Source organism: Hypomesus transpacificus, chromosome 17 (genome assembly GCF_021917145.1).
Source record: "Hypomesus transpacificus isolate Combined female chromosome 17, fHypTra1, whole genome shotgun sequence".
In the NCBI taxonomy this organism is placed as follows: domain Eukaryota; kingdom Metazoa; phylum Chordata; class Actinopteri; order Osmeriformes; family Osmeridae; genus Hypomesus; species Hypomesus transpacificus.
The window spans coordinates 7576544-7602890 of record NC_061076.1 but is presented as its reverse complement, the minus strand read 5'-3'; the positions used below and the strand labels follow the sequence as shown (position 1 = coordinate 7602890).

The 26347-nt window shown below is 46.8% G+C and overlaps 1 protein-coding gene across 1 annotated transcript in view; it reads right to left on the bottom strand.

Moving 5' to 3' along the window:
• Positions 1–2713: 2713 nt before the first annotated feature.
• The window catches only part of cacna1aa (calcium channel, voltage-dependent, P/Q type, alpha 1A subunit, a), a 62792-nt gene continuing 39158 nt past the window's right edge, over positions 2714–26347 (bottom strand). Inside the window, exons 36-46 of the mRNA XM_047037615.1 lie at positions 21970–22084; positions 21203–21310; positions 19574–19671; positions 14899–14987; positions 14261–14393; positions 12386–12499; positions 10406–10444; positions 8278–8494; positions 7924–8198; positions 6417–7073; positions 2714–5545 (exon numbers count right to left, since the gene is read on the bottom strand). Of these exons, the coding sequence (XP_046893571.1) occupies positions 5495–5545; positions 6417–7073; positions 7924–8198; positions 8278–8494; positions 10406–10444; positions 12386–12499; positions 14261–14393; positions 14899–14987; positions 19574–19671; positions 21203–21310; positions 21970–22084 (1896 nt within the window). The 3' untranslated portion in view covers positions 2714–5494. The remainder of the gene's footprint in view (positions 5546–6416; positions 7074–7923; positions 8199–8277; positions 8495–10405; positions 10445–12385; positions 12500–14260; positions 14394–14898; positions 14988–19573; positions 19672–21202; positions 21311–21969; positions 22085–26347) is intronic.

The window sequence follows — 26347 nt, the reverse complement described above, 5'->3', positions numbered from 1 at the left end:
TGCCCAGTGCCCCAGCCTCGTTCCTGCCCTGTGCCCCAGCCTCGGTCCTGCCCTGTGCCCCAGCCTCGTTCCTGCCCTGAGCCCCTGCCTCGCCCCCGAGGTTGTGCCGCCCAGTGCCAGGCCATCCGAGGACTCCTGGCCGCCTCCTCCTCCGCCCGGGGCCTTCTGGCCGCCTCCTCCTCCGCCCGAAGCATTCTGGCTGATGCCTGCCACGGTGTCCGCGCACCCAGGCGCCCCCGTGCCCGAGCTCCGGCCCCCAGGCCGTCCCCCGGACCTGCCCCGACCCTCTGCCCTGCCTCCGGGCCGTCCCCCGGACCTGCCCCGACCCTCTGCCCTGCCCCGGGGCCGTCCCCCGGACCTGCCCCGACCCTCTGCCCTGCCCCCGGGTCGTCCCCCGGACCCGCTCCGACCCCCTGCCCTGCCTTGTGGGACGTCGGGTGACGTCCCTTGAGAGGGGGGTACTGTCACGGCCACAGCCGTGCCCCCCTATTGTTTTTGGTTTTGTCCTGCCCTAGTGTTTCCCTGTCATTGTCGTCACCTGTGTCTCGTTCAGTTCTCGTTAGTTTCATTGTGTTCACCTGTGTCTTTGTTTCTATGTATTTAGGTTCCTGTTTTGTGTCCAGTCTTTGTCTTAGCATTGCCCTTTGTCCCTGCGTGTACCCTGTCTGTTTCCCGTTTTCGAGTATTAAACCCTTTTGTTTTTGACCATGCCTGCTGACTCTCCTGCGTTTGGGTCTTACCCCTCCACACGTCGTGACACCAGGCCACCAGAACACTAAATTGGTGTATGAAGAAAGAAAAAAGCGAAGCCATCATAGAGATCTAGTGCACATGACATGATCTGAAACATCTTACCTTGGTAGAAAAACCAACAAGGGCATTGTGTATGTCATAAACCTGACCTAAACTGATAGACTGCTCAGTAGACTACACCATTTTACATAAAGGTTTAAGGGGCTCTCCTGAAAAAAGGCTTTAATACTGTATATATACTAATTCATTTACTTACTACATCCTGTGTAGAGAACTGCAATGTATTCTTTTATTATGATTTATTGCTCAAAGGCTCAGATTTCATGGTGTGCTGGTAGGCTAGGAATTGATTGGCTCAGGGATTTTGATGTTTACACAAACCTCTATCAAATCATATTCTTATTCAAAAACACACTACTACATCTGTGGCCAAAAGTATTGGGAGCGGCATACATTTTGTGGGTGCAAAGCTTGCTGGGCCTTGGCATAAAATGACTGCTAACATAATTGCAGTAAGTCATATCATCAGCACAGGGGAAAGTGTGAACTAGTTCTAGCCAGGCGAAATCACTCTATCATTCTGATTGGATTTTAAGAGCAGATTGACTGCTGTAAAAGAGGGGACTATTTGCATGTATTGAAAGTTTTCGCCCCAAAACAGATTAACAGTATTAAATGTGCTTTATTGTTATTCCAGTATTCTGTAGAAACATGTGAAAACATTTTCTTCAAATACTGAACCAGCAAACTTTGCAAAACACAACATTTGTCATTGCCAAAACTTGGCAATGACAAATGGCCACGACTGTAAACACACGCAAATCATTTTGCAAACTCATGTTATTCTTCACTTGCCCCCATGTGGGTGGTTGCAGATTGTAGGTTGTCGAGAGTCATTGGATGAGATCAGTCATTAAGTGAACTGGTTGGAGTTGAGTTGACATACACATCTGTGCCACTCCATCCACATTTGTTTTCAAGCCTTGGAGTTGCAAAAAGGAACCATAATCATGGAGGCAATTTTATAGTTGACCCACAGGCTATGGATTTGGAGCTTATACCGTAGATACATTGTGGTAGCTTAATATCACAATTAATGTTACTGGATAGGTATTTGTTTTTGTATAAGGTTAAAAAGTATAAAAAGTGTCTAATTTTGCTGTTACATGTTATAATTTACAAACAAGGAAATCAAGCGTGTCATGCATGACTGGCCACCTGGTCCTGTGAGCTCACCTGTTTGAAGGACAAAACCAGCAGTGTCATTAGAAGTGACCAAAACAAATAGTGTTTGACGTAAAAAGTGCTTGACATAACAAATCTGTCTAGTTTTTGAAGGGTAAGTTGACCAAAAGTATTAGGAGCGGCAAACATTTTGTGTGTGCAAAGCTTGCTGGGCCTTGGCATACAATGACTGCTAACATAATTTCAGTTAGTCAAATCATTATGCAAACTCATGTTATCCTTCACTTGCCCCCATGTGGAACCAAACAACACTTCACAACTCTCACCTCATGGACACAGACCAAGAAATGAAAGAGCATTTCCACACGACCTGTGTGCATTCTCTCTGGTTTTTATTCATTAGGAAGATTCTGTTTGGAATTACAAAATGCACTGGTAGAAATAGCGGTGAGATAGGATTGAGTGTGAGACAGAGTGAAAGACACAGTAAGGGAGAAAGAGAAAAGAGAGGGTGTGAGAGAGATAAAAGGTTCGACAGTCAGAATAAATGGGAACATGGTCAGATTTAACTAGCTCCTGGTTCAACCCAAGAGTAGAAGGAATATTCACCGTATCTTTTTACTGTATTTTCTTTTTTTAAACAGAAGTTCCCTCTCTTTATGTTGTCCTGAACATTTGTGTGTGTTGTGTCTCACCTCCATGTTTTCAGTGAACAACTGGCAACAGAAATAAACAGACTTTGATTCTCATCAAAGTCGCTTTTATGCTCTTTTGACATCTTTTTTTTTTTTTTTTTTTACATTTTCAACCTCTTTTGTTCTCAAAAATAGAAGGAAATAAAGTAAACATGTTGCTTTGAAAAAACATCAATCTATTTCTATATATTTTTCTCTGAATTCATATTCATCTTTTTTATTTCCTGAAGATGACTGTTCACCCACGGTGTGGCATGCACATAGCACATGCAGTTCTGGAAGTAGATACTTTCCCCTTTTTTTTATTCTTTTTTTTTTTTACTTAAATTTGTTTTGTTTTTTCTCTTTTTTTTCCTTTGCAGGTCCTACATTGCTTTTGAAGTCATTGTGATATTATTTAGCAGGTGTTAGTGGATGTTGGATGGTGTCAGTATATTGACAGTAATGTTTGGGCCTTTTCTTGTTATGTTGGAGGGTGACTAACATCATGTCTCTTGTCCCTACACATACACACACACACACACACACACACACACACTTGAATACACTCTCACAATCCCATAGACAAACAAATACTGCAACACAAAAACTGAAATGATGTAAAGCCAAAACAAACTTTAATAAATAATTAACATGCGCACACACACACACACACATACACACATACATATATGAGAGTGTATCTAAGGCTCTCTGCTTTGTCTGTGTGTAGTACTGTAATAAATATACATCTTTGACATTCCTACATAGGAAGAACACTGTTAGGCAGTATTCTGTGCATTCTCTGGTCATGTGTGGCACATACATTGAGGGAGATAATGCAGATCCAATTGGTCTTTACTTCCAACTTTGTGATAGCATTGGAAAAGCATGGACACTAGGTGTGCGCAGTGTTGGTAGGTTTGGCATGTAACAATAACAACGATGATAATTATAACCATAATCATGGTAAATAATAAATTCAATCAAAATGATAGAAGTAACTGGAATAAGCACAATGATGTTCATAATGCAAAATATTGTAACTCCACTAGTACTATCTGTAATAATAATCGTTATTATTTTAGTGGAATTTCTAAATGTAACGACAATGTGGCAATTGTTCTGTCTCAATATTGAAAGAGAGAAAGACAGAGTGGGAAACACTAGGTTCATTTTTGTTTGAGACACACATAGAAAGATCAGGGCGACACAGGGCAGAGACATTTGTCAGAAAAACCCGCATTGTTCATTCCATGCAGTTTGATTGGCTGTGAGACAGTTCCGGTACAATCGGATTGGCTGTTACACGTCCTGAACACAGATGAGGTGCTTTAACAGTGGCACAGGTACCAACAACATCAGACTCAGTTTTTAAGTGGGTGGTCGGGGACTGGGTGGTCGGAGAGGGGTTGGTGGGTGAAACAGCATGAGTGGGATTGCAATGCATTGCATACAGTGCCACGTAGGGGCCTGGCTTGGTGGTGGAACTCTGTCTCCCATTTCTCATGGCTTTGTCATGACCTTATCAGTTCTGGAGGGCAAGAGCTACATTTAGCTACCCATTAGCAGCCCTCTATCAGTTTATAACGAAAACACCCAAAGAGGATTAGTATACCCTTAATTTGATTAGGTAGCCAGTGATAACTCATCAAAAGAGCACACACATTTTGCCTCTCTTTGGCAAAATAGGTAATTTAGGGTCCTGCAGAGAGAAATTACAGGCTGTTAAGAACAGTGAACAAACTCAGGAGGTGGGAGTATAGTTCGAGGAACAGCACACGTTTTTTCCAAGATGCGTCTGTGTGTGGGACAGAGCTCCACCCACCTGGCTGGCCTGTCAACTTGAAACCTTCGCACCCGAGAAAGATGGTGATGCGCAGTACTGTCTCATATAAAACAACCCAAATCAAACAACATAATTTGAGGAGACTCTCTCTCACAAGCTTGGACATCATCATCCTTGTTATGCTCCAGATCATTATCACCAATGCTCCTCATTTTCAATGTAATGTGTAGAACCATTATCAATATTTTCAAAGAATAAACAAACAAATAAAGAGGTTCCCTTATTTACTATGCCTTTTTCTCTTCCTCACATATTTTCTCTTACAAAGAAACTCAAACCCTGGAAGACATGAGACAATACTGGTTGGAGTGAAGACTTGGTCAAGTGGAGGCTAGGTTATTTGCCTTCCACCAATTTCAACATTCTGTGAACGCCTTTCCTGTTCCCTTCTTGAAATGTAGCTACTACAATTCTAACTTCCTTTAGAACAATGTTGTGCATTTTAATACTCGTCAGTGGCAGTCATTTGGCACGGAACATTCCAACAAGAACAAAATATTAGTAGACAATCATTCTGCCTCATCATTAAGAAGGCTTTATGTGGGTTTGTCATAAATATATCCATCTCTCTGCCTTCCCTACCCACTACTTGACCTTCAACACGGTGAGAGAGAGAAAGACATTACTGGAAGAAAGAGAGAACCCTCAGATCATAAATGGAAAAGACCAAGAAATCATTTACCCCCACACACACTAGCTTCTCTTTGTTACGTAATTTTTTCTTGTATCATTCATGCAGTATTCCACTTTTTTTTTTTTTTCTTCTCTTAAAACTCCACAAATCTAAACCAAGCTGAGCGGGTGCAACAAAAGATTCAAGCTTTCATGTTTTGAAGAAGTAGAAGTAGTAGAGGAGGAGGAAGCAGCCGCAAGAGTAGAAGAAATACTGAAGAAATTGTTTCCGTGTGTGTGTGTGTGTGTGTGCGTGTGTGTGTGTGTGTATCTGTTCATGTGTGTGCTTTAAATACTTTTCCATCAACTTTTGTGATTCTTCCCTCCTTGGTTGCGTTTGGTTGCGTGGGTGGGTGTGGATTTATTTTTTTGAGAGGGAGAAGAGGGAGAACCTGCTTCCACTCTCCATTTCACTCTTCCCCCTTACTCCTCCTGGTGAGTCCAGATGCCTTACCCTCCACCCATCTGCCCTTCCTCCTTCCCCAGTTACCCACTCACCACACACAGGTGGAAAGCTCAAAGTCAAGTGATGTGACTATTAACAGTAAACACAGATGATAAAACTCATCAATATTGCCCCCTGCACGAGAGGGGTGAGGGGGTGGGGTGGTGGTGGGGGGGTTACAACTAACGCAACTCCAGTTAGTTCTAAAAAGCAAAAAAGTAGTTGTTCTTCCTCAGGTTTGAAGTTTTCTACGTCTGGTTGAACCTCAATGTTGTAAGTGTCTTTCCTTTTTCTCCTGAAGGCTTGGAGTGATACAAGGAGAGCAGTATCCCTCCTCTCCAACCTCCATTTTGAAAAACTAGGTTTGAGTTAGGTTTGTTGCCTTGCATCAGAGCTGGGCTGTGTTGTTATTTGAGGGGAGGGGGGGGTTGTGTGGGGTTGAATTTTCCTAACCCCTCTTGCCCACGATCCCTCGTTATCGGCAGTCGTCCCCTTCTTTTCATCCCCCTTTATTCCTCCATGGGAAACACCGAGCAGCAGAGGAAACGAGAAAAGAAAAACAACAGAAAGGAAATAAAGAATCATGCCTTGGTTTCCCCTGTCGGCAGTTCATGCTCTGACTTTGTGTTTCCCAAAGCCCTCCTTCCCTTCATCTGTCCTCCCCTCTCCCTCGTTTCCTGTTCCCCAGAGGCTAGCACCACTCGTCCTCATCCGTCTCGCTGTAGGGTTCGTGCAGGCCCTTGCGTGGGCCCCTGGGGTGGGGCGGGGGGATCTTGTGGGTCGCAGGGTGGGGGGGTCCGTGGTGGTGGGAGGAGGGGGAGGAGGAGCGGTAACCATTGGGAAGGCGTCGTGTCGCGGGTGGCTGGCCGGGGCCGCCAGGAATGGCCGTGTTGAGCGGAGGCGCATGGCGAGAAGTCCTGGGTGAAGTGCGGTGGGGTTGGGGCTGAGGATGGGGCTGGGGTACGGGGTGGGGCTGGGGCTGTGGGTGGGGGTTCCCGGCCAGGTGCTGCTGAGGCGGAGGCTGGGGGTGGTTGTGGTTGTGGGGTGGAGGCAGTGGTGGTGGGTGGGTAAGGGGGTGTGGGTTGCCCTGTGGAGCAATGCTCTGCTCGTAGGCAGGTGGTTCTTGGCGTGGTGGTGGCTCACGCTCGTAATTGTAGTCCTGGTTGTAGAAGCATCCGTCGCCCTCCAGGGAGCCCCCGCTCCCATCTCCCCAATGTGGAGGGGGGTGTCGGGACTGGCGGGGAGAGCCATGGGGGGCAGGGGGAGGCGGGCCCTGAGGGGGCTCGGGGGAGAACCGTCGGGGGGCTGGGGCCGGCAGGCGGCCCTGAGGCTGGACCCCTCCAGGAGGGGTGGCCATGGCTTTACGGACCACAGGGGAGTAGGTGACATGGGGACGGGGTGTTGCAGGGGTCTGGGGCAGCTGGCGACGCCCACGGCGCGGGGTACTGGTCCCCGAGGTGGAGGGGACAGGGCTTCCGCTCACCGAACTACTGCCCTACACGAAAAGTGAAACAAGGCAAATAAAAAAAACAACCACAACATTTTACACGGAAAAAGAGATTGAAAGGAGGGGAAAAAGGCAGAGTCAGAGATGGAGAAGTAAAGAGAAGAGCGAGAGAGAACAAGAGACAACAATAACAACAATGGCAACAATAAGGAGAGTAGAGCAACCAGTTATGTGAGAGAGGGGGAAGGAAAGCAAAAAAGAAAGACATTGAGAAGCAACAGAGCAAAGGATGTGACAGAGTTGGTTCAGAAAGGGCATACAGAGACAAGCAACATGTCACGCGGAGGAGAGAGAGAACACAAAAATATAAGAGGAGAAAAGAAAGGGAAAAAGATTGATTTCTGGAAGACTTTCAAATGTGATGCAGTCCACCCTAAATATATTGATCATGAAGATACCTAAAAAGCAAGTGTCTGATCTTGTGGGTCTTTCTTTCGGGGTCTGTATACAACCGTTAGAGTAATTATGTGTGTGTGTGTGTGTGTGAAGTGGGTATGTTGTTCAGAAGGCAGCAATTTCATTTTTCATGGGGTAAGCGTGAACAATGATCCATACATTGCTGAAGTAAAAAAATGTCATTTGGAAATATTAGGGGAAACAAAAAAAGTTATTAACTCTATCCTCACATTGTTCAACCCAGCCAGTTACCTGTTTAAGGGAAGGGCCTCTACTGGCAACAAACATGCACATTTGCTATGGAAATAATTTGAATAACCTGAATCTTGACATTCCTCTTTGGCATGCGCTTGTTCAACATTCATTGCTGGACCACTGTATGCAAGCCTGTCGTAAAGGAAACAGACCAGTGTGTGTGAACTCACACACACATGAAGCCCACCTGTCTGTGAGTCATGCACTCCCTGCCCTCGCTGGGAGACCTTGACCAGCGGCGCTCCCGGTCCCGCTCATGGTCTCTGTCTCGGGAATGTCTGTGACCGTACTCGCCGCGCTCTCGGTCGGGCACGTATCTCTCCTTGTCAATAGAACCGTGGTGGTGGTGGTGATGGTGGTGGTGTTTGCGGTCTTTGGGCCGACCCCTGTCACGATCGCGGTCCTTCTCTTTGGGCGGTAGGTCACCTGACTGTGTGGTCGTGCTCAGGTCTGTGCCCAGCCCTGCCAAACAGGTGGTCAGCATGGTTACCATGGTGTCAAGTCATTTTGTGTGTGTGTGTGTGTTTCCTCTCTCTCTGACCTGTGTCTGCGTCAGTATACCGACTGAGGGACTTCTCAGAAGCTCGGTGACTCCGGTCCCGTCTATGGTGTCCATGTCTCGGGGCTCCGCCCTCCTCTGGGATGACCCGCTCCATAATATAGTCATCAGACCCGCCCCTGTCCCTCTGGCCCCTCCCAGACCTGCCGTGGCCCAGGGAGGAGGCAGAGCGTTTCATGGGACTGTTGTCTGTGATGGTCTGGGAGAGAGAGAGAGAGAGATGTGGAGAGAGATGTGGACAGAGAGAGAGGGAGGCGGAAGATAGAGAAGTATTTTCGTACCAAGTCAGGACAAATAGGCAAATGTTGTTTGGGATGTCTAAAGGCCTTGGGTCAGTGGGTGTGCGCTTTTGACACCAGTGTGACTGATTGAGTAATAGCTAGAATATGTGAGTGTATAGCAGGGTGTACCTCATCACAGTCAGAAGTACACACACACACACACACATAAACCCTTAACACCCACACACAGATGTATGAATTTATGATTCAGTCATGCTGCCCCAGGCAGAGAAGATAAATAGAAACCAAAAAAAAAGCAGAAGAGGACGAAGAATGGAGACAGTAGAAAAATTAAAACAGCAAAGAAAAATATTTACTGAAGGTAAAAAGGCATTAGGCGAGGGCAAAAGGCCATGCCTGACATGCAACCAGAACTTTCTTGGTAGAACAAAAAAGAAATGTAATGGGTTAGTACCCCCATTACCCACCCTTATCCTCACCCTCTCACCATACCCTCCACCATCCTCTTTCTGGTATTACATTGCAGGCCACACAACCATATGTTGCTATCCACTCCATGTATCATTAGCGTGCATCTCTCCAGAGCCATGCAGGCACATAGGGACTGTCCACTAGCCCCCCCCCCCCCCCCCCCCCCCCCCACCACTCGAACATTCTGGGATGCCAGGAAACAGGACACAGCCTATGAAGCTGTTGATACACCTGGGCATACACTGTAGCAGGCTTGTTCAGTACCCGTTCCTCAGGACACCAGTGTCTGCCTGCCTTCCCTTTGTCATGCAGTCCATATCATGTCCATTTCATTTGATCAAAGTGGTGATTAAAACACCAGCAGACAGTGTAGCCCACGAGGATCAGTACTGAGTGAGTGTCCTGAGGGAATCTACTCTTGAATGTACTTTCACACACACACGCACAAACACTCTTTCTCTGTTTCTCTCTCTCAGACATGAACAAAAACACCATCACCAATTCCTCGCATGCAGGGGATTAGGTGCCGAGGACGGATGTGTACACTGATGACATCAGCACAGACCAGAACATCAACATGGGACACAGCAGCACACAGATGACATCAATAAAACAAAGGTGTGGAACACACAATAGAAACAGCCGAGGAGAGAGAGAGAGAGAGGGTGCAGAGATATAACCAATTCCAAATCCAACCGTAGCCCCCCCCCCCCCCCCCCCAAGCCCCTGAACGCAGCTCAGGAGGTGCAGATTTGTGATAGGTGTAGATGATCTCCCAGCCAATCAGAGAGGGTAAGGCTGACCTTGAGCTCCACCACATGACTCACAGACTTGACACTGGATAACAGGTGCAGGTGTGTATGAGGTTTATGGGTTGGAGGTTAACAGCTCATTTGGAAGGGGACGTTTGACTTGACATGCCACATTTGAAACCAAACTGAATTGGAATTGGAGTAGTTGGGAGTAGTGGAAGTTCCACATTCCCACCACTGAAGACATCTTAATGTGTATACAAACAAAATGGTAAACACATTCAGGCTGTAGAACCCAAATAAGTCAAAGTGGGAGACAAGGAAAAATGCACATGTACATGTTTTGACTGAACAGAAAAAGAGGGGGAGTAAACCAATGAGGAGACGAGATGGATTCAGCGAGCCAAAGTGACGAGAGACAGAAAGACTGAGAGACATAGAGAGAGAGCTAGAAAGAGAGCGAGGGAGAGAGAGAGACAGAGACACACAGACACAGACAGAGAGAGAGACAGACAGAGACACAGACAGAGAGAGAGACAGACAGAGACACAGACAGAGAGAGAGACAGACTGAGACACAGACAGAGAGAGAGACAGACAGAGAGAGAGATGAAGAGGGGCTGTGACGGGGAGACAGGGTACATACACTGAGATTATTTCCACGTTGCCTCCCTTTCCTCCGCTGCTGTATGAGCACAGAGAAGACACACACACACAAGCAAGCGCACACACACACAAACACACACAGACAGGTAGCACAGGTACAGCACAGAGCAGACAAACAGGCAGAACAGGAAAGAGAGCAGGGCAAAAGAGAGAAATGGATAGCGAGCAAAACAAACAAAAGCACATTGGAAGTGTGTGAAAGAGGGAATAAATAGAGGGGGGAATATGTGGGTGGGGAAAACCCAAAAAGAAAGTAAGTGAGAGGAGGGAGAGAGAGAGAGAGAACCTGGTTAGACATAGAAGCAGCCATGAGGGTGGGGGAGGGGGTGGGGCACTTACCACAGCAGCCAACAAACACTGGGGGGAGGGTACGACAGTGTTATTGACAGGGCCACCATGGCAACATCACCATCTAGTACTAACACACTACAAAGTCATGACGACACCCGTCAACACCACAACACCACACAACAGCAATACGTTCAGTAGGTACAGTGAGGCACAGTGTCAAAGGGAGGAGGGAGCATAAAAAGAATAGACACGCACACACACACACACGCACACACACACACACACACACAGTACTACATTTTTTTACTAAAAAATAGACACCTTTGTTTCAACCATCATCCATTAAAGCACCAAAAATTAACAAGTGTATGTTTTCAAATAATACAAGTTGTTATCTCAGCGATAATGGCAGAAAAAGGCACTACTTCCAAACCTGGTTGAAACAAATTCCCCACATTTATAAAAAGTCATCTCTGGAGTCAGACCCTTAAAAAGAAGGGAAGGAAAGATTGATGAAGAAGAAAGAATAAAATATTGAGTTTAGCGATATTTCTTATAAAGACAAAAAGTGTGTGAGAGAGAGATCGGGGGCTTCAGAGAGGTTATTGTCATGAGTAGAGTGTGTTTGTGTGTGCGTGTGCATGTGTGTGTTCTGACAACCACAGGACTCACCAGGGCATGAGACACTATAGCAGGGATGAGTGTGTTTCAGATGAGAAGGGACAACCACAGTTACACGCCTCCATGCAATGAAACATGAGGAGGGGAGGGAGGAAGGAAGGGAGGTAGGGAGGGAGGTGGGACAGGAGGAGGGGAGGAATTGAGGAAAGGAGGGAGGGAGGAAGGTAGGAAATGAGGATGAAGGGCTTCCCATTCTTCCCATTGGCACTTATTTGCTTTTCACAATGTATGCTTCATGTTTTTGCTACCCACAATGTTTTTGGGGCTATCTCGATGTTTATCATCATTGACCTATGCACTTTTATAAAGTTCTCTTGGAAGTTGCTTTGGATAAAAGCGTCTGCTAAATGAATAAATGTAAATGTAATGAAGGAAGGAGGGGAGGGACGAATGGTGGGGGCAGAATGAAGTTTTCTTTTGAATAGTCACAAATGTACACAAAGGTCAGTCCGTTAACTTGTCCAGCTTGTCATTCAGCCAATTTATCTGCCAGTTTGTTCCTCTATTTCGTTTATTTTTGTCTTGTTGTGGATTGTTGGGTAGTGTTCATACTTAGCATCAACCCTTACCCTGGAACAACTGTCAATTTACATTGCCAAATCCACAAATATTCGATAAATTACAGTATATGTGATGTTTTGTATCATGACTCACTTCAACTATGTTGTAAACTACACTTGTTTCCCTTGTCCACATATTTAAGTTCCAATATTCCTATATGTTTAATGTTTAATGTATGCACCTCCCTGCCAAAGTAAATTCCTCGTTTGTGCAAACATTCATGGCGAATACAATCCCTTCTGATTCAGATTCGGATTCTTGTTCCCTTTACTACAGTATGTCCTTTAAGACTTAAGCAAGGAAGCACATTTTGAATCTGTATCTCCTTACTGAGGTAGATGGCAAGTGAAGGAAATGGACTCCGGAGTGGGAGAAAGTAGGAGAGGGATGTAGGAAGACGGGAGGATGAGGGGATGAGGGTGCTCACTTGGTTGTCGCCTGGGAGGCGGGGCATGGAAGTGGCCCTCCCGTGGCCTTCCATTGGCTGATAGTGCTCTGTATCCGAGTAACCGTCCCGCCCCATCTCTCTCATCTCTACCGTCTGCAACACAGAGTGAGAGCGCAGGCGTGATTGCCATGGAAATGACACGACTGAGGAGGGGGGGCCCAGGGGATGAGAGGGAGTAAGGTAGGTGGGTGGGGGTTGCAGGGGGGGGGGGGAGATCTACTTCCGGACTGAGAAGGTGCTTCTAAGGTAAGGTAGGAGTACTGAGATCAGCTCTTTTTGGTTGTGGGGGGGTCTTTATTCCTGTTTCTATGGCTAGCACATTGCTAAGCACATTGCCATTTTAGAGGTCAATAAGCTTTATAAGTAAGGGTCTAAATCTGGCATTTGGACTGGGGTTGATCCTGCTGATGGGCCTTGAGCAGGGCTTGGGCCTGGGGTTAGCGTGGGGGTAGAGCCCAGACCTTGGTAGGCTCATGAGTTCACAAAGTTGGGTAATGAGGTCCGGAGTCCCTCTGCAGACACTGTAAACAGACGTGTGAACATGGGAGACAACAGAGAACAATAAGTATAACAAATGGAAAAGGGTGGGTTAGGCCAGAGGATTCAGAACGGAGCAGCCCGCCTGGTCTTACCCGACTCCTCATCTCCCTTCACTGGCTACCCATCATGGCCGTATCAGATTCAAAACCCTGGTACAGACCTTCCAAGCGGTGAACGGGACTGAGCCCGACTACATCAAGTCTCTCCTCCAGCCTTACACCCCCACCCGCCACCTACGGTCTTCTTCTTACAACTGTCTGGTGTTCCAACCTCTAAAGAACACCTGCTACCAACCCAAGCTCCGATCTTGTCTGGCCCCCTAATGGTGGAATCATCTCCCCAGCTCCATCAGAAATACTGGCTGTCTTCCCACCTTCAAGAAAAGGCTAAAGACGCTCTTATTCCAGGAGTACAACGGTACTTAAGAAAGATTTGTTGGATCCAATGTTAGTTTATTTCCTCCAGGAACACAATTACATTTATTGAGGGACTTGTTGCACTTGTTGGTTAGTTGTAACTGATTAAACTACTTGTTCCCGCTCCACACTCTTGCACTTTTGAGGGTCATGCAGTTTAATTTGTAATTTGTTTAACTGCATGCTCTTGTGTTTCTTCCCATTGGCACTTATATACTTATCACAATGTATGCTCCTGTTTTGGCTACTGTAACGGGTATGCAACAGACGTGGTCTTGCTCCGCCAGGGCCGTCGTTCGCTGCCATCGGGAGTCGAACCTGCCACCTCTGGACTGCCAAGCGCAACCACTACCAGCTACGCCAAAGAAAAGCTAGCTTTTTCGTTGACGCCTGTGGCCCATTACATACCTGAGGAGTGAGTTTCACCAGTTCACACCGGTTACACTACCAGCAATGTTTTTGGGGTTATCTCGTTTAGATCATTGACCTATGCACTTTTTGTACAGCTCTTTCTTGGAATTCGCTTTGCATGAAAGCGTCTGCTAAATGAATACATGTCAATGTAAGCCAGACACAGCCAGATCAGGTTTGTCTGCAGGAAAGCAGGTCATGAGCGGGGTGGAGTTGAAACCATTCACCAAGCCACAGCTCCTGGGTCAGCTGTCACTCCTTGAATCCTCCAGCTGGTCACATCGGCATGATCTATAAACAAATCCTTTGTTTCTCCATTCCCTCAGCTGATCTCTGATCTATTAGTGGAGATAGATGGGTAAACGTATGTGCTCATCTACACAACCAGTCGTGTCTTATCAGACCAGGGCTGTCTAGAAGGGAGGGAAGTATTGACAGAATATTAATGTCAGGTGCTTTGTGTTCCATGCGATGTGTGTGTGTTTACCTGTGAGTTGTGTCTGTTGTCCAGGTGATCCTCTGGTGGCCCCTCTGGGCTCCAGCTGCCAGCTTTCTGGGACATCTCCTGGGCCCGGGCTGTCACCCATGACTGACTCTCTGGGACCCCCCCCTCCACCGGCCTACGGCATATACACAGTCACACATACCTCCGACAACCGAGGGCAAACACTAGACACACCCTGGTGACACACCTTTGTGAGACACACACACTTCCACCTGATATGCAAATGGTCACAAAAAGCATACACATGCAAATTCTTAATGTAGAACACACCCATTCTTATTATTTGTCCATCTATGCTCATACATCTCCGTACACTCTGTATCAGCTGCATTCAGTGCTTGAATGAGATAAGCCTTCATTCTTCCTTACGCACACACACACGCACTCACAAACACACACGCACACACACACAGGAGTCCTTTAAAACATAAGGCATGTTGACTCAATGTTTGCCAGAACATGAATCTCTGCCCAAGGGAAGACACTCCAAGGAGGTGGGGTTCCCACCTGGCTGCAGAGAGAGAGAGAGACAGAGAGAGAGAGACAGAGAGAGGGGGGAGAAAAAGGAGAGGAGGGTTCTAAAAGAGGGGGGTGGTGATGGGGGCGGGGATATTACTCACAAGCTGTTGACTTGGTCTGTCGTCTGGGACGGCGGTAGGCTGTTGAGGCCTGGACCCCCGTCAGGAGTGGGGGAGGGAGGCTCCACGCGCTGAAACAGTAATGGCGTTCGATTCTGTGTGAGATACAACATGGCCGCCAGCTATCAGGCAGACTAACAGGAGATGCGGGAAAGGAGGGAGGAGTTCGGGAAAGAGGAAAAGGGAGGTTAAGACGAAGTGAGGGGCGCAGATGGAGGAGAGGTAGAGGGAGGAGAGAAAGTAATGGGTTTCGGCAGTACAGGGGTTGGCGGGAGTAGCCAAAGGGTACTCTGGGGGTTGAAGTCCTTTTGCAGAGGGATCATGCCGATGGATCTCTCACTTCCAGATCAGTCCATGAGTGACCGGAACAGCTCTCAACGCATTCATGACTTTGGTGGTGACCGTTTGGCTGCTACCTTGCTTCATAATCACAGATTTCGGACTATTTTATCCAAAATCAAGGTTCTTCTGTTCTATTTGGACGTTAAAATGAGCTAAAGACCTGCAGCAGCCAATCGGTTACCTTCAATCAAGCAACCTGGAAATGACAGTCGGTGCAGTAAAACAGTCCATTGGTTGAGAGCAGGCCAGGGGGAGGGAGTTAGGAAGCTGGACAAGGCACTACGTGACTCGAGCCCCACGTAGAGGTATAGAGTACAGGACACACTTCAGGCATCTTCACCCAATAATGGAGTGAACAGTGGAACAAAAGGAGGAAGAGTAAAAATAAGAGAACATAAACAGAGGACAGATACAGACGTTGAGGATGAACATGAGAATGATCAGGTTTGGGAAGTAAAATAGCAGGGAGGATTAAAAAAAAACCTGTGGGGGAACTCATGGAAACAAAGTATCCCAAATATCCCATACAGTGTTGTTCTGTTATGCCTCATCCACTTAGAAGCTTTTTTTTTTAGGTCTACGAACCTCTACATTCCAGCCCTAAGATATCTTCAGGGGGAGCAGTGCTGTTTAATGTACAGTACATGTGGTCCATGCATTTTACGCGCTTTAAGTGGATGGATAACAGAGACTTTCACTCATTCGCAGCAATATAACAGTTATTGCTCCACAAAGTGGCCATTTTGGCTGACGGTCAAACATCTTTGCAGCATTCCTCCGCCTTGTGGAGCTAACAGGACATGGAACTTAATCATTACCGGGACAGTACACCAGCGACCCTAAACACATCACATGCCTGAGTCTGGCAAACTCCATCTGCACCCATGCATGACATGAACATTCCTATGGAAGGGATTATTGACGTCATTGGTCTATCCAGCGTCCTGGTTCTTATGTTGTCAAATGTTGAAACATCTCATGATGATATTGTGAGACTTAAATAACGTGAGGAAAGAAAAAAATGTCTGTGAGGGAGTGTTTAAAGATGTGGTGGACCACTCCTCTTCTCTTGCCCACGTGTAAGCAGGAGAAGGACGGCATCCAAGCAAAGGTTGGGCCAGGGGGACAGGCGTGGGGAGAGGTGAAGAGAGTAGGGGCAGGTGTGGCAGACTGGAGGTGGCCGTGCTGATGACGCAGAGGAATGTGGTGGTGGTGGGGGGGAGGAAGAGTTGAAGGTTGAGAGGTAGAAAGGGGGTGGGGGTGCGGTGGACTGACGAGGGCGGTGGCAGAGACGTAGATGGGGTGCAGAGAGGAGAAACCATCTTGCAGGATGGAACAGCAGGGATGGAGCGTGTTGGAGTGACATCATCTGTCTTCCGTAAGCCAGGAACATGAGCGCATGGTAGAAGAACACATTGCTTTGGCCCAACTACCTGCGGGCTGTGTGAATGACAGTATGTCATGACAGAACAGGAAGTACTCTCAGGAACAGGAAGTGCTCTCTAGAGTACATCCTTAACTCACAGCCAGGAACAGCCTAGGGATAAAGAGGGCAGCGAGAGGAGGTGTGGAGTTTGGTTTCTAAAGTGTACTGCTCTTCAATGTGTTTGTGTAAGTTCAAATATACGACTAGTTCAAAATGGTGGCAAATATATATATATATTTAGTTTTTTTTTTTGGGGGGGGGACAAAAATGAAAACATATATACATCAAATACTTTTTAATAACCTTGTTTTTACTTTTTAAATATGAGATGAAATGTGTTACAAATGCTTTCATTGTGCTACAATGTGTTCAGTTTCACAGTTTGACCACCAAGGGATAGACACTAGTATAGAAACACAAGGTGATTTCTGTCAAGATAAAGGAGAGCTACAGGAAGACTACATTGCAAACACAGGCCAGGTCAAAAGTCCAGGACTACAATCCAGGGCTACAGTCAAGGACTACAATCCAGGGCTACAGTCAAGGGCTACAGGCATAAGGGAAGGGTTTCATTAGCAATCAAGGCAAGGAATACAACATTAAAGGTGTTCTGGCAAGGAAAGCATAGCAGAGCCAGACATACTGCCTTTGAGAACTGTGACAATAACAAATCTGCACCCACACATATCTAACCCAATTTGTGTTTAGAGCATGTTCTGCACAGTATTTACATTCTGGTCGTCAATATTCTTAACCTGAAAGGAAAAAACTATCAAGCTCTTTAGCAACAAATGGTCCTGGTAAAAACAAACAAGCACATTGTGTGTAAAAATATACTGCTGCTACTATAAATTTTTACTGCCTGCTATGACTTCAAATAGTCAGGTCCATAAATATTTGGACATTGACACCAATTATTATTTTGGCTTTGTTCACCACCACAAATGAAACAATCAAGATGTGCTTTAAGTGCAGACTTTCAGCTTTAATTTGAGGGTATTTACATCCAAATAAGGTGAACAGTGTAGGAATTATAACCCCCCCTTTTTAAGGGACCAAAATTAATTGGACAAACTAACAATCATAAATCCAATTTTCAGTTTTAATACTTGGTTGCAAATACTTTGCAGTCAATGACAGCCTGAAGTCTGGAACCCATAGACATCATCAGACGCTGGGTTTCGTCCCTGGTGATGCTTTGCCAGGCCTCTACTGCAACTGTCTTCAGTTCCTGCTTGTTCTTGGGGCATTTTCCCTTCAGTCTTGTCTTCAGCAAGTGAAATGCATGCTCAATTGGATTCAGGTCAGGTTATTGACTTGGTCATTGCAGAACATTCCAACTTTTTGCCTTAAAAAAAACCTCTGGTTGCTTTCGCAGTATGCTTTGGGTGATTGTCCATCTGCATCTGCTCATGTGAAGCGCCGTCCAATGAGTTCTGAAGCATTTGGCTGAATATGAGCAGATAATATTGCCCGAAACACTTCAGAATTCATCCTGCTGCTTTTGTCAGCAGTCACATCATCAACAAATACAAGGGAACCAGTTCCATTGGTAGCCATATATGCCCACACCAGAACACAACCTCCACCATACTTCACTGATGAGGTGGTATGCTTTGGATCATGAGCAGTTCCTTCCCTTCTCCATACTCTTCCCATCATTCTGGTACTCTGCTAGTTGATCTTCGTCTCATCTGTCCATATGATGCTGTTCCAGAACTGTACAGGCTCTTTTAGATGTTTTTGGGGCTAACTATAATCTGGTCTTCCTGTTTTTGAGGCTGACCAATGGTTTACATCTTGTAAACCATCGGTGAACTCTCTGTATTTACACTGTGTCTGTATTTACACTGATGAAGTCTTCACTTGATTGTTGACTTTTGACACAGATACGCCTCCCTCCTGGAGAGTATCCTTGATCTGGCCAACTGTTGTGAAGGTGTTTTTCTTAACCAGGCAAATAATCTTCTGTTATCCACCACAGTTGTTTTCCGTGGTCTTCCGGATCTGTTGGTGTTGCTGAGCTCACCAGTGCGTTCTTTCTTTTATAGAATGTACCAAACAGTTGATTTGGCCACACCTAATGTTTCTGCTATCTCTCTGATGGATTTGTTTTAATTCAACAGCCTTTGAATTGCTTGCTTCACTGATAGCGACAGCCCTTTGGACTTTATATTGAAAGTTGACAGCAACATTTTCCAAACACAAATACCACACACCTTGAAATGAACTATAGACCTTTTATCTGCTCTTTGTAAATTAAATAACGAGGGAATAACACACACCTGGTCATGGAAAAGCCAATTGTCCAATTATGTTTGGTCCCTTAAAAAAAAAAGGGGGGGGCACATATATAAAACATTTTAATTCCCACAATGTTCACCTGATTTGGATGTAAATACCCTCAAATTAAAGCTGAAAGTCTGCACTTATAGCACATATCAATTGTTTCATTTCAAATCCTTTGTGGTGGTGTACAGAGCCAAAATTATGAACATTATGTAAATGTACAAATATTTATGCACCTGACTGTATGTTGTTCGTTTTTAGACCAGCAGAGGGCCCAGTACCTTGTGGAAGTTCCTCTGAAATTAAAATGTCCTCAGTCTCTAACACTCAAACTCTTTCTCTCTGATCTGTAAAAGAAATGCCTCAAAACCGAAATAAACCCCAAATGAATCTGACACGATGAGCCTATTGAATGCAAAAGAAACATTTCAGAGGGTCACTATCCCTGTAATTTAGCTTCTCACTGCAGGTGGGCTAGTTGTCACTTGTCACAGCTCAGGCCAGTGTGTGGAGGGGCTAGCAGCCTAGGAGTCTCCTCAGTCAGCCTTAGAGCTAAAGACGCTAGCAGGGCGGCTGTGTGTCCCCTAGTGACAGTAGTACCTGCTCCTGCGCCTGCGAGCGCTTGGCCTTGCTCTGGCGGTAGTACTCCATAATCATCATGGCAGCGTAGATCTTCCCCACCGTCAGGTCTGTCGCTGCTGAGAGAGGGACAAGTTACCCTGCACGATTAGACGCTTACGTATGGGACCCTGAGCGAGAGGGATGGGAGAGAGGGGAAGAGGCATGCACACAGCTACACAGACACACAGACACACACACACGCACACACTCGTGTCCAGTCTACACACAGACATCCACGCACACAGACACACATCTAGTCTACACACAGAGAGAAGCACTCACACACGCACATACACAAACACAGAGCCGATAGTCTTTTCACAAACAGACTCTGTTTAAAAAAAAGGATCTGATACATTGAATGTTTTGAAATGTCTAAGATACAGATCTTTTATATCATATTTCAGAGGTTTCTATTCATAAAAATACTGTATTGTCATTCATGTAAAATGAGACCAAGGGCCACTTTATTGTTTGAATGCAAGGTCCTGGCAGGGGACTGAGAGCTACCCAACAAAACCAAAATGGCTGTTTTGATGCTGTTTGGCATTCTGAAGAGCAGAAAGAGTTCCCCTCTACTTCTTAATAGTAGATGGGAAGAAGCTTTGATAGCGACCATGAAATGGCCAATGGGAAAGAGCTTCAGAATGTGAAAAAGAGTTAAAACAGTCTCAGAGAGACGCCAGGTTTCCAGCAAATCAAATCCTCACAATAAAATGGACGAGAGTCGATCAAAAAAGTGCATTCGCAAGCATTCTGCTACAGTAGACACCATATCTGTGCGCCACTCACCAGTAGGCTAAGCAGCTGCTCGTCAGTTTGATTTCAACATGGCTGACAAGAACCATGAGAAGGAGCATAACGCACCCATGTCAATCTGGTTCAATGAGCAGTCAGGTGAGAAGCACTACAGAAAACAGGTCTAGATTGCTTTACTATATATGTCATGCTCTCTGCAAACCATTACCAACTACCATGGATGCAACTAGTGCTTTGGCACCCGTGCATGTCATTTAAACTGTGTGCAACGTTGTGTGTTTGGATATAACTTTTCCTACGAAGCACAGCCCCGGTCTAAGAGTTACTGTACAGTATTAACCCTGGAGTGAAAAGACTTCTATAGAGAGTTGGTCTATAGTAAGGCACCCCCTGAACTCAGGCACAGAGAGCTGGACCCTGGGGAGGGAGCTGCTGTAGGGGTAGGGAGGCTGAAGAGTGGGGTTAGCCATGGAGGGGTTGTGTGATGGCTGGAGAAGGTTTGGTATGGGGAGTGTGTGTGGGTGCAAGGGTTGGACAAGTCATATAGATACGGTAGGTCCTGTGGTAAGGCTGGGTGAATTTAGGATATAGCTGACATATTTCTAACTGTCGTGGCATTCTATGTGGGTTTGGACGTGTGCGTGTGTGTGCGTGTGTGTGTGAGGGAGAGAGAGGGAGAGCTCCTGCGTGGCGAGGGGAGCTGTGCCTGCTGTCTCAGAGGGTGCAGCAGTGAAAGAGACTGGCTGAGAGAAGCTGTCCTCGGGTGGCGTGAAGAGACAAGACGCCGGCGCTCGCGTCGCGGTCGGGGCGTGTCGCGGTGGGCGCGCTCAGAACCGCTCTGCAACTTACACTTGTGTGGCGTGACCAGCAGGTCCAAGGTCTTCTGGGAGAGGTTGGGCCAGATCGCCATCATCTCCTTCCTCAGCTCCGCGTCCATCTGGTGTTTGTCCACACCACCTACACACACACGCAATACCACAAACGTGCACACACAAAAATATGCGGGCAAGCACACGCACACACATATGCGGGCGAGCGCACACACACACACACACGTGCATGCACATCCAAATGTGATACATTCACACGTATTGACACACAAACACGTCAATACAAATAATCACAATGCCAAAGAAGGGACGAACAACACACACACAAATATTTTTTGGTTAATGGTTGCACGCCAGTATGCACCCAGCAAAGTTCTAAATTGGACTTGGTATAATATGAAACATGGAGTAATCATCTGAAATTGGGATGAAAACATCCAATCAGACGAATACACCTGATCACATGATACAGTCTACCTTTCCGTTGATCGGATTTTTTTACTACAATCTACTCCTTCAAATCGACAGAAGGGAATGGAATTGGTCCATTAGACCCTTAGAGGGTAAGACTACAACCCTGAGACTATTCTGCAGACGAGTGTACTAGAGGAAGAGCTGTACTTGAGAGACAGAAGGAGAGACCGAGGGCCCGAGGAGTGAGGGTCGACAGGATACAAACACAGCTAGAGCAGCAGGAGCGGCCGGCGGCCCCGCGCTGCTCCAGGGGGAAGACAAGAAGGAGAAGAGTCGGTGAAAAACAGCCAGGAAGAAGGAGGGGATTCAAACCTTCCGCACCCTTGGCGATCTTGATGTCCAGGGCCGTGCGGATCAGCGCCATGAGGGTGGAGTTGAAGTGGACCGAGTTGTCATCGGCAACGGGGAGGTCCATGCGTAGCAGTCTCTGTGGGAGACAGCGAATCGGAGGAGAGGGGAGGCAGTGAGAATTAGGTGTGCACGTCCCGGATAGGGGATGGATGCGTGTGTCGGATGTGTGAGTGGAAACCTCCGGGTGGGGTAAGGGAAGGGAGGGGAGAGGGGGCTGGGACAGGGAATGGAGGAGGAGGGGAGCTCAGTAGATATCATAGCTGTAAGACAAGCGCATTGGTCTGACTCTGTCAGTCCACTGGCAAAACCAATACCTCATGGAAATAGTGAAAGTGGGTCATTTTAAGGTAATTGTGTGAATGAAAAGCTGTCTGTAAAAGAACATTTGCTCACCCCATAATCAAAACATCCCATTTTGTCGAACTAACGAACTGTTGTACTAACAGCCTGTGAGAGCCAAGTTGTTGAAAAACATTGGCTAGACTGGCAGGATGTAACTGGCTAGATGTTCTATTTTACAATTAACTACAGTCGTAACGTATGGCATCATTGGTGTAGGGGAGATGCCGTCTGTCAAGTGCTATGGAAACATTTGTCAAGCTCCTTTCCGGAAGTAGGTCCCTCACAGGTTTTGTAGAGTCACATAGTTTGGTGTTACTGCCAGACACAGCACAGACTATTGTCCAGCAGATCTTGAGCTCCCCCTGGAGGTTCAAAGTTTGAACAGAGACCAGGAAATAAAGCCATAAACCAAAACCGAAGGGCTGGGAAGAGAGACGGGGTGCGCCCATTGTTTTTGTTTATCGTTTATTCAAGGCTGGTCTCGTCAGATATGGACGAGAGCAAACACACACCGCACAAACAAAAACGAAACACACACTCGTCCGTGTGATGTTAGTGTGTGCGGGAGACCACAGTCAGACGGCGACAAAATCCCCAACATGCAACAGGACATGCTGGAAAAAAACGTCCACCCCCTCCCCCACATCCATCCACCTCCCCTCATTCCTGTGACCCCTCCCTCCCGCTGGCCCCGCCCACATGCATCATGCCGTGCTCACATGACAAGCAGCTGCACAGCCGTATACAGAAAGCATCCTCAGTTTGGCATGTTACAAAATGGTTTCAGAGTCAAGTTAGTTGGTGATTACTGGCGGGAATCAGAACAAACTGTAGGTTGCATAGGGTCTAGGTCAGTATCACTATATATGGTGATAGGAGCTATAGGCAGAGAGTGGACGCACAATCCAGATTCTCTGATCTCTCAACGAGAAATCGGTGCAGCCTTAAAAAGTTAATTTAGGCAGCAAAAAAAAAAAGAAATTGGGGAAAAAGAAAAGATGGCCACCAACAAAGCCATGTTTGTGAGGTCAAATGGGCTGTGGTTGCAGGTAGCCTACAGTCTATTGAGGACTAGATGGTGAGTGACGAAACCTTAACAAAGAACAGGGGGGAGGGGGGAGGGGTAGTTTAGCGTTTAGAGGACATAAAAGCGAAAGAGGGGGGAAGCGCGCAGTTGGAGGATGAGTCTAAAAGGACTCCTCAACCCCCCGAAAATTGAGAGAAAAGCTCAGCAGAAAGAAGAGAGAAAAAAGAGAGATATGATAAATAATACAAGAGATAGAAAGAGAAAACGAAAAGCTCTACCACCGCGCTAATCCAGTCAAAGTCCGCAACACAGCAGTCCAGCCTGAAGACTCTACTGTCTTTTCTAAACAGAGAAAAGTCTAGGGTGAGTCATACTGAAGCTAGGGCCTCACTGTTCCTCACAGGCCCAGGTCAGAGATCAAAGATAAAATACAGGGACAGAGTTCGGGGAGAAGGTGGTCAAGGTTTATCTGAGATGATCTATTTTTATGGCTGAGGTTTGAACCCATGATTCAGGATGGACATCACTAAAACTCACTGAGGTAGTGCTGATGAAGTTTGTTTATTCAGTATGGGTGTAGAAGGTTAAGTGAGGATTGAGGCGATTTTGGGGTGGGGGGGGCGTTTACAGGGACCATACTTCAGAAGGGAGGCTGTTAGGACCACGGACCAAACAGAGAGAGAGAAGGATGAAGGGATGACAATAGAGAAGATCAAGTGCCAAGATGAAGGGGGAAGAGGAGAGGAGGAGCATGACGAGGGAAACGAGAAAGGAAGAAGAGGAACACAGAAAACAAGGTATAAAAAAGAGGGAATGCACTGGAAGGGAGAGAGACCAAGCACCATAAACAGTAGAAAGAATCACAAACAAACCATAGAAAGGAACGCGAGAGATTGAGTTGAGTGGAAAGAGAGATTCATTAAAAGAAAAGGGGCAAAGCGATGGCTAGCAATGGAGAGATCTCCTACTGTATGTCGACAGGTATTTGCATGTATCATGATAAAACTTTGTGACTACGTTTATTTCCTTCTGTTTGTTGTAGGCTTCAAATGGCAAGTGTTTGGACTCTAAAGATCCAATCAAATGCTGTCACCCAAAGTCTACGCTGTTGGTTAAATGTAGTGGTGACATAAGTCTGATCTGGTTCTGGGATCACTCTGTTTTCACCCTTTGGGTAGCCGTAGGGGCTATTACCAGCTTGGTGCAGTCTATTGTCCCGGGGGAAATACAATTGCGTCACTTAGAAATCGAACGTCTGTGTAGTGAACGTGGGAGCAGGCGTCAAATTCATCTGAACTAACTGAGCAAGCATACGGTTCATAACATGTAAATGTAATGTAAATATAACATGTAAATGTAAATAACAGAGACAACATCATGTGTACAGATGTTGCTGAGGACAGTAACACAGGGCTTCATAAGGGTTCATAGAGATGTATACAATATGGCATACTGCATATTAAGGGTAAAGAGTGTTGCTAGGATTGTCAGGGCTTTAGCTGCGAGGGAGATTAGCGTGGGTGTGTGCGTGCACGTGTAAAAGAGAGGGGCAGAGACGGCCCACCGGTGGAGGTGTGAGTGAGAGGACAGGCATGCGGGGGGGGGGGAATGGGGACAGTATGCAGAGAGGAGGGGGGCTGGAAACAGAGTAGAACTGATTGTCCTACTCTCTACCTCCTCCCAAGAAGTGTGTATTAAAAGAAGTCTGACCCATTGTGTGTGTCTGTGTGTGTCTGTGTGTGTCTGTGTGTGTGTGTGTCTGTGTGTGTGTTTGTGCGTGTCCCATCCACAGGACGGAGCGACTCAGAGGACAGAAGTCTTGCGGACCTTCCAGGCCCTGCTGCACACGCATGCGTGTGTATGTGTGTGTTAACGTCCCTGGATAAAAGTGTGTACATGTCAGGCAAAAATTATATTAGATATCGGTACCCAATATATTGCCAGCATGGCTAAACTTAAATGTTTTTCCTAGTAATTTTTTCTAAATTAACTACAAAAGATGATGCTACAGATATACATTAAAAGAAATCCTTTAATGTATACACTTGTCGAAAAGACAATATAAAGTGATAAAAGAATAAGTTACTTGATGAATTCCCCAAAGTCTGTTCGTCACGAACAATTATTGATTGGCTGGCAAAAGTAAAATGCCACCTTCAACGTCTGAATGACACGAGCAGGTGTGTTCGACTGTCAGTCCTGAGTGGGTGTGTCCGAGGGTATCCGTGCGCTTCAGTCAGTGTACACGGCGCAAAAGGGCTGAGAGGGTCCCTCCATTCGCCCCCTCCTGTGGATATGCTGGACACCTGAGTCTGACCCTTGACCCTAACCCCCTTGACCCCCCCCTCTCCCCACCCGCCGCCCTCCCCCCTTCCCCCCACAACACCAACCAGCACCTCCCCCCCAAGGAACAGATAACTGAGGAGGGAAGAAAGAACACCAACACTACGGATACACAAAGTGAGCGCTGCCCCCCCCCCCCCACCCCCCCCTGCCCCCCCCCCCCCCCCCCACCCCCCCTGCCCCCCCCCCCCCCCCCCCTGCCCCCCCCCCCCACCCCCCCTGCCCCCCCCCCCCCCCCCCCCCCCCCCCGCCCCCCGGTGGTGGGTCCTGGTCTGACCTTGTAGGCCACCCGTGCTGGGCACCTCTTCCCCAGGCCTAGCGGAGGGCACATGTGCCTCAGCATCTCATACATATCCCTGCAACTGATCCTGCCACTGGGGCCCAAAACACACAACAGCCCTCCCAGGAGGTGGGAGGCAGAGAGAGAAAGTGATGGGGAGGGAGGGAGGGAGGAAAGAAAGAAAGTGGGTGAGAAAGGGGAAGGTGGATGGAGATCGGGAGATTGATATGGAGAGATGCAGAGAAAGAGAGAGAGGTGGGGAGAGGAATGGAGAAAAGAGAAATATAGGAAGAGGGAAAGAAAGGAGAAAAACAACAAAAAAGACAAAGGTTACTTTGGCTGATCTG